General features: G+C 31.7%; 2 protein-coding genes across 2 annotated transcripts; both read left to right on the top strand.

Moving 5' to 3' along the window:
- The first annotated feature begins 5,077 nt into the window (after positions 1–5,077).
- On the top strand, positions 5,078–6,256 carry LOC127119512 (ribonuclease 1). Its single transcript, XM_051049751.1, has 4 exons — positions 5,078–5,305; positions 5,391–5,546; positions 5,630–5,828; positions 5,915–6,256. Exons 1-4 carry the CDS (start codon positions 5,198–5,200, stop codon positions 6,136–6,138), a joined length of 687 nt encoding a protein of 228 aa, XP_050905708.1. The 5' UTR covers positions 5,078–5,197; the 3' UTR covers positions 6,139–6,256.
- Positions 6,257–11,637: 5,381 nt separating this feature from the next.
- LOC127119510 (ribonuclease 1) lies at positions 11,638–12,781 on the top strand. Its single transcript, XM_051049748.1, has 4 exons — positions 11,638–11,799; positions 11,890–12,045; positions 12,135–12,333; positions 12,431–12,781. Exons 1-4 carry the CDS (start codon positions 11,692–11,694, stop codon positions 12,652–12,654), a joined length of 687 nt encoding a protein of 228 aa, XP_050905705.1. The 5' UTR covers positions 11,638–11,691; the 3' UTR covers positions 12,655–12,781.
- The last annotated feature ends 567 nt before the right edge of the window (positions 12,782–13,348 follow it).

Raw genomic sequence — 13,348 nt, 5'->3', positions numbered from 1 at the left:
TAATTTGGAAGATGTTCCATATTTCTTTAACATTTTCACAGTGAGACACTCGTAAAGTTTCATTAAGACCGAGAGAGGTAGTGATGATTTTTTTCACTTTCAAATCGTGTAGCACATTCTCTATGTCCTCTTTAATATAATTCTTTTCAGGTTTGTCTACTACAACACCATCAACATTGTGTGTAGGGACAAATGAACCTTATTTCATAGTCTTCCAAATACCACGAGTTGTACTTTCAATGAAAATTTTCATTTTCTCTTTCCATAAACTATACCCGTCTCCATTGAAGGATGTGACTTTGTTTAATGAATAACCCGAAGACATTTTCCCTCCTGAGACGATTAGTCCTTAACAAGAGTTATACTCTAATGCCACTTGTTAGAGAAGTGACCTCAAGCACAAGAGGGAGGAGGGGGTGGGTGAATTGTGGTATTTAAAATTTATGATTAATTTTATAATTTTCTTGATTAAGATCGTGTAAGTAACTTCGTTTGAGTGAATTGTAGAAAAAATAAACAATGAAAGTAAATGGAAGAAATAAAAAGGATAGGGTTAGAGAGACTGTACCATAGATTTATATAGGTTTGGCCGAACATTGGCCTAGACATGTCCCTAAGAGGTCTTCTTAAGAGTTTGACTATAAAGTTTGAGTTTTTAAAGGTTATGCACATGAACCTTTATACAATATGGTCTTGAGATTTTTACAGGCTTATCCTCAACCATAAATAGTTTTTACCATAGGCTAAGCTAGAACCTTCTTAGATATTTTCAGGCTGATTTCAATAACCAAAGGCAGAACTTTTTCCGACAAAGCTCAATAAACCAAAACAAAGATTTTAAGACTGATTTATCTTACTAACTAAACTCAATCTTCTCAAGAGTATCACACTCTCAAGAATTAAAATAACAACACGACCACTTACAAAAATTCTTCCTCACAAGCAAAGATTCACTTATAAGCACCAAGACAATTTCAAGTGAAAGAAATATTTTCTACAGAGAGAGAAGGGATGTAAGAAGTTTAAAGAGATAAATTCTAAAGAAAATGTAAATCGTTAGAAAATGGAGTGGAGTGAAGAAGAGGCGAGCCTCCTTTATATAGAAGTTGGAAAAACTAAAAAAGGAAATGGTCCATGGGAGAAATTGATGAGCCATTGATTGAAATAAAGCTTCAATCAATTGGCCAACCCATTTTTAATCGATTATCATTCACATATAATAAATATTTAATATAGAGTCATTGTAAGTAACTAAGGTTCTGTTCTAACTCCTTCGTTAATCATTTATCCATTCTCCAATTGATTGGCTTGATGCTCTAATCGATTGGTTGGCTCAAAAGAAGTTTGCTAATCGTTTGACACAAGTTACCAATTGATAGGTTAGTTCAAAAAAATTGCTTGGTTAACTTTTTAATCACATGGCTTGGCTTAGAAAATATTTTTCAAGATAAAAACATTTGAAAAATAGATTTTAAGGTGTGTGTGTGAATTGCCTTAGTACTTCAAAGTTACTTCCTTACTTTTACAACCCCCGGGTCACTCCGACAGATAGACAACCATGACCTTATGAGCTTTCACACTTTATCTAAGGCTTCAAGATCCTTTGCTAGATTTCTTATGGTCATATAAGCGCTTTATGATTGAGTCTCCTTTTGTTGACGAGACATGTGATATTTCTCTAGTTAAATTACCATCATCAAGATTGAAAGTTATTGCCATAAACTTTAGTCATCGTTGTTGTCATCAAAAATTCAGATGGGTCTTCTGTGAAAAATACAACTTTATACCTGTAACCACATAGATCAAAAGTAACCTCATAATGACCATTGGGAACTAGGACACTTGAGTGTTTCATGTAACTTACTTAAATCATTGATAGGGTATATTATGCCATTACATGATTTTTGAAGAGTTAGTTTCTCATTCTTTTGAGGTATCTTTCTTAACTAGTTATTATCTCCTTTCCTTTGATATTTCCTTTTCTTAGGCTAGGGGAAAATCACATATATCATGAGTCAAAAGCTAAAGGAACATGTCTGCGCTTCGTGGGCGGATTCAGTTTATTCTTCAACTATTTCTATCTTTGCTCGAGAGGGTAATCTTGATGGGACCTTTCTTGATGTTGGTCCATCTTTGGACTGGGGTGTCTTGACCCCTAGTGAGAATGAAAGAGTCTACAATGAGTATGGTTATTGTGCCATCCCTTTATATGAGTGCATTTTTTCTATCTTGGGTCTCTGAATCCCCTGTAATGGCTTCAAAACGGAAGTTCTTAAAAACTTGATGGTTTCTTCATCGCAGCTTCATCCAACGAGTTAGGCATATGCGAAAGTGTTTCAATATTGGTGTGAATATTTGAATGGGAGACCTTCCCTGGACCTTTTCTTCCATCTATTCAAAGTCCATCATGGCACTATGACTAAGGCACAAGGTCACGATTTAACTTCCTTGGTGCTGACCGTTAATGACTTCGGTTTTTTTCCAGAGAACTTGAAGCATTTCGAAGACTGATTCTTCTTGGTTACCCCTATTCTCCCAAAGGATCATGTGACAATATGCAATATCGGATATGGAAAGGAGGGTAAATGTATCGAATTGTTTCCCAAGTACTGGAACAAGGGCCATTTCCTAATGGGAAATATGTTATATGTCTACGAAGAGGACGTCCTTTCTCAAGAAGAGTTGTATATGAATAAACAACTGATGAACTTTGTCAAGGATCTGGGTTATCCCAAAGGTGTTATTCCTTGGGATGAAGCTTCCTAGAAACACTTGAAATGCCTCATTGACACCCCATACTGGTGGTTTCCCGTAACAAGGAAGAGAGGAAGATTATTTTTGGTATGTATTGGATGCCCATGACTTTTTGTTACCAATTAACTTGTTTGCAATGTGCTTATTTTTCTAATGATTATCTACATATTCAATGAAGGATGAGGAGGCGGTCTTCCTTTTAAGGAGACGAATCTGGTCGGTGCAAATTGTAGCGGGTCCTTTAACTACTTAAAGACAAGTTAGTGCTTCTCCACTCCTCGATCTAGGAAAGTTGTTGCTTTTAATGCTTCTAAGAGGCCGTTATATGTGTCGGGTCCCCAGGCTTATACATAGTCGACTGGATCGGGTCTCCGTCCTTCTAAAGAGAATTTGACCTCTCCCTTAGAGGAAGATTGTTCCCACTTAAAAAACCTGAACAAGTGTGCTCTTGACAAAAAACTGGAGATTCTACATGTTATACTCGTTATGCTTCATATCCTTTGGCCATTGGTGGAATCGGTCGATGGTACGTTCTCTAGTATGACCAACAATAGGAAAAAAAGTATCCATTAAAGGAAAATATGTATAACCTAACGCTCTAACGAGATACATACCTACAAGAAATACATACAACTTACACTTCTCTTACTAGGATATATGATGCTTTACGCCCCCTTAATCTTCCCGACTCTCTTGTCTACTAGGTAACTTTTTTAGTGAGGGGTTATGCGAGGAAGGATAAGTCTATAGCTTCTTCCCTAACTACCTTGACATCTGCTCAGTCATCTCTTTCGACAGCTCAAAGAGATCTAAAGTCTTTGCGTGTCAAAAATGCTTCTTAAAACCGCCTTTTAACTAAGTGTTCTACTGCTAACCTTGAGGCCATTTCAAAGTCTTTTGATAATTCCTTGCAGCAAGTGGAACATTTTCACCATCCTCAACGTATTTGAAGGCAGCAAGTTCGTCCGGATCAGATGGTCAAAGATGGGAAGGCCTACTGAGGTAGTCTTCCTTCTGTTTTTTTTTTTATTATTATTATTATTATTATTATTATTATTATTATTATTTTATTTATTTATCACCTCTTGTGTAAAGTATATTTATAATAAAGAAATAAAAATGTTTTGTTTTTACCTATTTGAGGTATGTTTGTTTGATCCGGAATGTGGAGGTCCGAATTCTGTGCAAATTTACGAGGTCCTTCCTCAAAGTTTATTGGACGTATATGAGACCGTTCCTGGTCAAAGATCGATTTTCCTTCCCTCGCCCAGGTAAAAACCCGGTCCGAGGTCAACGTATAACCAACCCACTGCAATCTCTGGGTGGCTAGCGCCCAGAGGGTGATGCACCGTTATTGTTGTTTTAGTGGTTTTGCCATTTTTCTTTGTGTGTATTCTTTACATCGTGAGGATTTGATTTTTGTTGTCGCATACGTGTGACATTTGTGACAGCACTCTCGAGTCATTGTATTGGGGGCTCGATCCCTTTGATCGTTCCCCAGACTCGCTGTTACCTTACGGTATCACAAAAAAATGGATATTTCAGAACTTGCAATATTTCATTAGTATTTGGGAATTAATCCTACATTCGAGAAAGGTGATTATAGAGAAATAACATCAAACATGAATAATAATAAAACATAACAAGGTGGACTGACCACCACTTATTCTTCTTGTTTTGTTTCTCGTTATATCAGCCATTTTTGAGAGGTTCGACGTTCATACTTCTAAGTTGACCAGTTAGGAATAACACGTTGATTTCCATCGCCTAACCTTCTCTTTGGTCTCGCTGAAGTTCTTGATGTATGAGATCAACATTAATTGTGATAGAAAATAAAAGTTGCTTATCATTTTTAATTTTGATCCAAATTTAAATGTCCAAGTGAACCTAAAAAACTAGAATAACTTAGTAACATCTCATTGAAACCTTAATGTTTGTAAATTGTTTTAAATGATTCAAACATTTGATTGTTTTGGGACCAATAATAACCCACAATTAATCTATCAATTATAAATACAACGAATCACCTTCCGGTGTAAACAAAGTTGCGTCCGGTTTTGTATTTGGCCATAACTCCAAACAACAACCAAGAGTTAGAAACAAGTTTCGATTTGCACACGCCATTCTACCGACCAATATGAAAGCAGTTACTAAATAGAGACATGGTTAGTTACTCCAAAAAGAAGCACCGACATGTCACAATCATATGCTCCGTTTACACATTGGAATTCGAAACCAAACCACACAATTATTAATGCATGATAAGCATATCCTATTACGATACTCTTTTTGGTTCATACGTGTACTTTCAATTCTTTTTGACTCTTGAGTTTCTTCCTATAAATGCATCGATCCATTCAAATCATTCCATAATTATCACACTCACTCATAAACCATATAAATCCCACTAACTCTTCTGAGAATTACTACATCAGTAAAAAAAATGGAGTCCAAAGGGTCAATTTTAATTAAGTTTCTCATGTTTCTTCAATTATCAGTTCTATGTCTTTCACAACAACAAGATTTTGATTTCTTCTACTTTGTTCAACAGGTAACATAGAGTTCATTTCAATTATCATCGACATGATTCTAGTTTCGCATTTATGAAATAATTGTTTGTGATTTTGCATTTGCAGTGGCCAGGATCATTCTGTGATTCACAGAAGAGTTGTTGCTATCCAACATCTGGAAAACCTGCTGCTGATTTTGGTATCCATGGTTTATGGCCTAATTACAGAGATGGTACCTATCCATCTAACTGTGATCCCAGTAGCCCTTTTGATCAATCTCAGGTACTTTTTCATTCTTCACCAAATGCATTTTGATATCTTGTTTTCAATCTAATAACTTGTGTTTGTGTATATGATTATTACAGATATCTGATCTCACAAGTAGTTTGCAAAAGAACTGGCCCACACTTGCATGTCCAAGTGGTGATGGAATTCAGTTTTGGACGCATGAATGGGAGAAACATGGAACTTGCTCAGAATCAAGCCTTAAACAACATGATTATTTTGAAACAACTCTCAACTTGAAACAAAAATCAAACCTCCTCGATGCTCTTACTAGTGCAGGTAAATATCCCAAAAAAAATCTGTTATTATATAGAAATGTTACTTATGATTTTTCAAGTTTCTTATAAACATTCATTTTGTGTCAGGAATACAAGCTGATGGAGGTTCATATAGTGTGAGCAGTATCAAAGAAGCTATACAAAAGGGAGTTGGATTTTCTCCATTCATTGAGTGCAATGTGGATTCATCTCGTAACAGTCAGCTATACCAAGTTTATCTGTGTGTGGATACTTCTGGAACAAACTTCATTGACTGTCCTGTTTTCCCCCATGGCAAATGTGGAACTGATATTGAGTTCCCATCTTTTTAAGTATCAGTTTCTATGACAATAATATAGCTTCAAGTTTATTTATCATCTTGTTTACACCTTATTCTTTATATGTATGCAATTATAGTGTAATTGAATTTGAATTTGAATGATATATTAGAGAATTGATCTATATATTTATCACTTTTAAGATTTTGATTGAAGATGTCAAAACACACTTGTGTGGTTGTTAGCCTAGTGTTTTGGACTCCTCAAAAGTCTAACGGCATCTAATTTTCAATATATATGTTTCTAAGATTCTTTTAAGACAATATGATTTTAAATTATTATTGCCCACTAAAATACACATTGTAGTGTGAAATAATTTTCGTTTACTCACCTTAGAAATTTTTAATATAATCCCTCCAATTTCATATATAAGGAATTAACTAAAAAAGTCCACCTTTAAAGAAGGTTTGTCATAGGCATGAAGAAAATCTAGGGTTTGAGTTAGGTTTTTCGAATAAACATCTTGAGTCTTGGTACAAGGTTTGGAAACCTCAACAACATTCTCTGACATATTTTCAACAATATTCTTAAGGGGTTTGGTTTTAGAGACATTACCTTGATTGGAGTCCAGAAAAAGCATTTGAAGCACCACAATTTAAAGAACCTCTTTCAAAGGTTGATTTACAACGTTAGCTTAATTACTAGGAACATCACTAAAATTATAGTCTTTACTTTCGACTTCTTTACCTTGGCTCGTAAGGTCAAACATAATTAATGGTACTCTTGTAGAGCGAACTCTAACTTTCTTCAGTTTCTTCTTTCAGATTTCTTTTGATGTTTCCATGCTAGGAGGATCTCCGGCCTGACCATTAGCCTTCCCTCATAGGACAACTCATGTCATTTTAATACCATGCATATTGATCACCAACTTGTCTTCCATGATAGTTTTCTTGGCTTTCTTCGTTGTTTTATTTTATTTGCCAGAGGTATTGGTTCCTTGCCTTGTTCCAACCATGATTGCACAATTTCTAAGAGGAAGATGATATGAATGGCTTAGGGTTAGGGAAATGAGAGTGAAGAGAAGTTGTGAGAATATGAATAATGTTAGAGAGACTTGAGGCGCATAATGTAAAAGTAGAAGTTAATTTGAAAAAAGTTTGTATTAGGAATATCAATGGTCAAGACAAAAGGTAACTCACGTGCCTTAGACATGATTCTTATGAGAGACAAAAGAACGACACAATAACTCACATGCCATCTCAACATTGTTTCTAGAGATTCTAAACAATACACAAACCTAGGACATTCTATAGTTTTTCAAATTGAGTAGTGTCTAATGCCTTGTTGAATATGTTAGCAAGTTAAATCTCTGTTGATACATGATCTAGAGTGAATACTTTTTCTTCAACCAACTCTCCAATGAAAAGGTGAAGAATGTTAATGTGTTTAGTACATCTGTGTTGAACTGGATTTCTCGAAATATTGATAGTACTCAAATTATCACAGTATAATGTCATAACATCTTGCTTGATATTGTAATTTTTCAGCATTTGTTTCATCCACAATAGTTGTGTGCAACTGCTTCCTGCTGCAATGTACTCAACTTCAGTAGTGGATAGTGACACAAAATTTTGATTTTTGCTAAACCACGAAATGAGATTATTTTCCAAGAAGAAACATCCATCGGAAGTGCTCTTTCTATCTTTAGCATTGTCTGCCTAATCAACATCACAATACCTATCTAGAATGGAGTTGGTGTCATGAAAGTACATGATACCATACTCACACATTCTAGTTATATATTTGATGATTCTTTTGACTTGTGTGGGTTGACTAAGTTGTGGTTTTGCTTGATAATGAGCACATACTCCTACTGAAAAAGTAATATCATGACGACTATATGTGAGGTACAACAAACTATCAATCATACTTCTATAAATACTTTGATCCACGTCAACTCCTTGATCTTCTTTAGTTATCTTGATATGAGTTGCAACAAGTGTACGCTTGTGTCTTGTACTCTCAAGGCCAAAATTCTTCACAATGTTTTTTTGGAATATTTGTTTGGGGACACAAATATACCTTATTTCATTTGTTTAACTTGAAACCCAAGGAAGTAAGTAAGTTCACAACCCAAACTCATTTCAAATTCTGACTACATTTGTTGAACAAAATGCTCTACCATCTTTTTTGACATTCCTCTAAACACGATATTATCCACATAAATATGAGAAATCATCAGTTTTCCTTCTTCTTTTGTGACAAGCAAAGTTTTTTCAATACCACATTTAATGTAACCATTTGTAGTGAGGAGTTATGTAAGTCATTCATACCAAGCCCTTAAAGCTTGTTTTAATCCATATAAAGCCTTCTTTAGTTTATAAACATGATTTGGTGCGCCAAAGTCAATGAACCCTTTTGGTTGTTCAACATATACTTCTTCATTCAAAAGTCCATTTAGAAACACACTTTTGACAACCATTTGGCATAGCTTGAATTTCAAGAGACATGATATTCCCACCAGTAGTCTGATGTATTCAAGGCGATTAGTTGGAGCAAAAGTCTCATTAGAGTAAATACCTTATATTTGCATGTATCCTTGAGAAAATATCTGATCTTTATTCCTTGTCACATTACCATTCTCATCATACTTGTTTTTGTAGATCAACTTGGTTCCTATGATGTTGATTGAATAAGGTATGTGAACCAATTCCCATACGTTGTTTCTTTCATGCTGAACAAGTTTTTCTTGCATGGAATTGATCCAATATTCATCGATTAAGGCATATTTAACATTTTTAGGTTCAATTTTGAGATAAAATATATGTTGTCAATTAGTTATTTGGATCTGTTGATGATTCCTTCATTGAGATCTCCAATCACATTTTCTATAGGATGATATTTCTCTATTCTGACAGACGGGCCTTTGTTTGTTGAAATATTATCTTCTCCATCTTCAGAGTCTTCAACTTCAAGAGTCTGAACAACGTTAGTATCTTTGTTTGAAACATCAGACGTGTCATTTTACTCATTTCTGAACATGTATTCTTCCTTTTCATCGCTTGTTTCAAAATTGTACAATATTCCTGTGTTGGCCATAACAGTGGCTTCACAACAACAAGTTTGACAATGGGAGACACAACTTGTTTGGGGAAAACACTGGGGTACACCATAACTGATAAAAATAATTATAACAAAACAGTAAATAAGTGCTAATGTTGTAAACAAAGTTGAATAAATGAACACGGAGAGATACCGGAGATGCATCTTTGGATGAGTTCATACTTGTTCTGGAAATGTATCTCCGGAATAAACGCACGTTTTTCAGGTAAAAACAAGTTTAATGTAAGCAATGAGGCTTGAAATAAATGATCTTTACTTGAAATTCAAATTTGGTTTGCTCTCTTTGATGTGATGAAAGACAAGATTGAATATTTAGTGTGAAAATGTGGATTGAGAATGAAAGAATTTTTTGTGAGAGTTTTGAGTGAAAAACAAGTATGGATGTGTGATCATACAACTTTATGTTTTATCAAATTATTTCAGAGATACATGTTCGAAAATATCTGACATGCAAAAGTGATAGCAAATTTCAAAATCCCGACTCAAACTTTCGAAGATGCATATCTAGAATGTCCACTGAGTTGATCAACTATCATTATATTTGTTAAAAATACTTGAAGGTGCATCTCTAATTTTTTTTTTATATTCATCTAAGGAGACACTCATTTAATGCGTCATACCCGGAGATGCATCTGAGTTTCTTTGAAATATTTTTGCATAACATAAATAACATATATATATATAATACATTAAAAAAAACTTTCAAAATTAAAATATTACACTTCACCGTGAAATGAAAAGCCGAGGCAACTACAATACATTAACTAACATACATTTTCTTATTTACACTCTAGAGAATATAAATTTTTTAAGTTTTAATATTTTTCATATCATTATCATAAATAAGGTTTTAATTTTTAAATTTGTTAACTAACCAAAATGTTATATATACATCACTCACTCGTTCAATGCACATAAAAAAAAATATAAATACTTTAATTTAAATATTAGAGTTTGTTATAAAGATAATTAAGATAATTTAATTGAAAATATATATAGATGCTCCATTCTTGACTCGATTATTAAAAAATATAAAAACGTTGAATTTTCTTATAATTCTACAATTCTCTGCCAATTTGGTTTTATTTCTTTTAATTTTTTTTAAAAAAAATACAATGATTCTTTATTATATTTAAAAATTACTTTTTTAAAATAAAAACTAGATAAAAATTACTCAATTTATTATAACATTTTCAAAAAAATTGATTACTTTATTAGAAGACGGCCGTTAATTATTTTTTTACTGTAATATGTAATTAAAATTAATTAATTTTGTATTAAATATATATAAATTAAATTATAGTTATTCAATAATTTTAAAAAGGAAAGTTTTGTTTGTAATAGTAACGTGAAAAAGTAGTATAAAAGTATTCCCAGATATTATTATTAAGACAATTTAGGTATAAGTTTGTTATGAAGAGAATTTAAATAATTTAATTGGAAATATATATATATATATATATATATATATATATATATATATATATATATATATATATATATATATATATATATGCTCTCCGTGCATGTGCTGTAGCACAAGGCCTTACATTTTAGAAGATCCCAAATTTTGATTTTTTTTTAATAAATAATAATAAAAATAAATAAAATATTATTAAAAAAATTCAATAATTTAAAAAAAATGTTATGATAAAAACTAAATACATAAAAAAATAAAATTGATCAAAACTTAAAATAATTATAATTAAATTTATTTTTAATTAATATATAATTATGTTTTTATATATTTTTTTAATTATTATAATTGTATTTTTTATAAAATTTGAGTCCATTTTTGAAATTAGAACGGAGTCTCCGATATGATTGGGTCGGTTTTATATATATATATATATATATATATATATATATATATATATATATATATATATATATATATATATATATATATATATATATATATCTTTTAAAATATATTATTCAAATTTATTATTATATTTTTAAATAAAAAATTAAACCTAAAGATGATCTAATTGGTATTTTTGTTTTATTGTGTAAATAATCAATATAAATTATAATATCGATCTTTTAAAATATATTATTCAAATTTATTATTATATTTTTAAAGAAAAAATTAAACCTAAAGATGATCTAATTGGTATTTTTGTTTTATTGTGTAAATCAAATTAAATAATTTTGTCTAACTAAATTGACATCGACTATTTATTTAAATATATAAACATAAAGTTATAAAGTTTAATAAAAAAGAACATTATTGTTTATAAAATTGGATGAAAATAATAATTCCTCATAAATAGAATAATTGACTAAGAAAAAAAATCAATACTTTAAAAGATTGTACTATAGATGAGCATATCCTACTACGATACTATGCACTTTTGGTTTACTACTCATTTTGTTTTCATTTATTTCTTCCTATAAAAACCTCACCAGTCCATAAATGTCAGACTCACTCAAACCCATTAAAACCTCACTAACTCTTTTGAAAATTACAACAATCGAAAAATGGAGTCCAAAGGGTCAATTTTAATTAAGCTTCTCTTGCTTTTTCAATTATCAATTCTATGTCTTTCACAACAACAAGATTTTGATTTCTTCTACCTTGTTCAACAGGTAACATCAAATTCATTTCAATCATCATCAACATAATTTTAGTTACTGTGTACATTCGAATTAGTGATATGGTCTTTTTTGCTTTTGTAGTGGCCGGGATCATTCTGTGACTCAAAGAAGAGTTGTTGCTACCCAACAACGGGAAAACCTGCTGCTGATTTCGGTATTCATGGTTTATGGCCTAATTACAAAGATGGTACATATCCATCTAACTGTGATCCCAATAGCCCTTTTGATCAATCTCAGGTACTTTTTCATTCTTCACCAAATGCATTTTTATATCTTGTTTTCATTCTACTAAGTCTAACTTGTGTTTGTGTATATGATTATTATAGATATCTGATCTCACAAGTAGCTTACAAAAGAACTGGCCCACACTTGCATGTCCAAGTGGTGATGGAATTCAGTTTTGGACACATGAATGGGAGAAACATGGAACTTGCTCAGAATCAAGCCTTAAACAACATGATTATTTTGAAACTACTCTCAACTTGAAACAAAAATCCAACCTCCTTGAAGCTCTTACAAGTGCAGGTAAAGTATCCACAATTTTGTTATCTTTAGGACAAATCAAAACATAGGTTTTAATATTGTATAGAAATGTTACTTATAAACATTGATCTTGTGTCAGGGATACAAGCTGATGGAAATTCATACAGTTTGAGCAGTATCAAAGAAGCTATAGAAAAGGGAGTTGGGTTTACTCCATTCATCCAATGCAATGTGGATTCATCTGGTAACAGCCAACTATACCAAGTTTATCTGTGTGTTGACACTTCTGGATCTAACTTCATTCAATGTCCTGTTTTCCCCCATGGAAAATGTGGATCTCAGATTGAGTTCCCAACTTTTTAACCATCACTCTTTTTACAACAATAATATATCTTTCTACGTTTATGGTTTTTGTTTACATGTTGTTCTTTATGTAATAATAGTGATATTTGAATTTTTTTTCATTGAAATTTTATCTTACAAAGGAGTTGACACTTCAGATTCTACCAATTTTATTTAGTTCAACATTATTAATAAGTTTATTGTGAAAATTAGAAAAAATAAGTTATGTCAAACAATATGAAAGAAATAAACCTAAGAAAAGATAAAGAGCATGGATGTAATGGATGATAGATCAAGTTTGCATTGCAAAACTTTATTAATTCAAATCCAAACATCACAAGTAGTTTCTTCATTGTATATATGAGGTATATAGGTGAGATCTTAAAATAAAAGTTTTTAATTAAATAAAGACACTTAAATAATCTATTTTGCAGCTTGGATGGAACAATTGTTCAATTATATAGTTTGATAAACAAATTAAATATAGAATGACATTCTATCAATGTTTTTTTATGAACAATCTTAATGAATAGAAAAACTCTAATAAATGAACTCCAAAATTTCTAATAAATAAGTTCTAAATCTATATATTCATCGTTAGTGTTGGATTTAATCCAATATTTTAGAGATAAGATAATTGTTAGAAATCCATCACAATCTATGGAGAATTTCAATCAATCTTGATGAATAAGATTATTATCACTCACATAAATGA

The sequence above is a fragment of the Lathyrus oleraceus genome, chromosome 2, assembly GCF_024323335.1.
Source record: "Lathyrus oleraceus cultivar Zhongwan6 chromosome 2, CAAS_Psat_ZW6_1.0, whole genome shotgun sequence".
NCBI classification, from domain to species: Eukaryota; Viridiplantae; Streptophyta; class Magnoliopsida; order Fabales; family Fabaceae; genus Lathyrus; species Lathyrus oleraceus.
The sequence above is the reverse complement of the archived record's forward strand: the minus strand, read 5'-3'. Positions and strand labels throughout refer to the sequence as shown.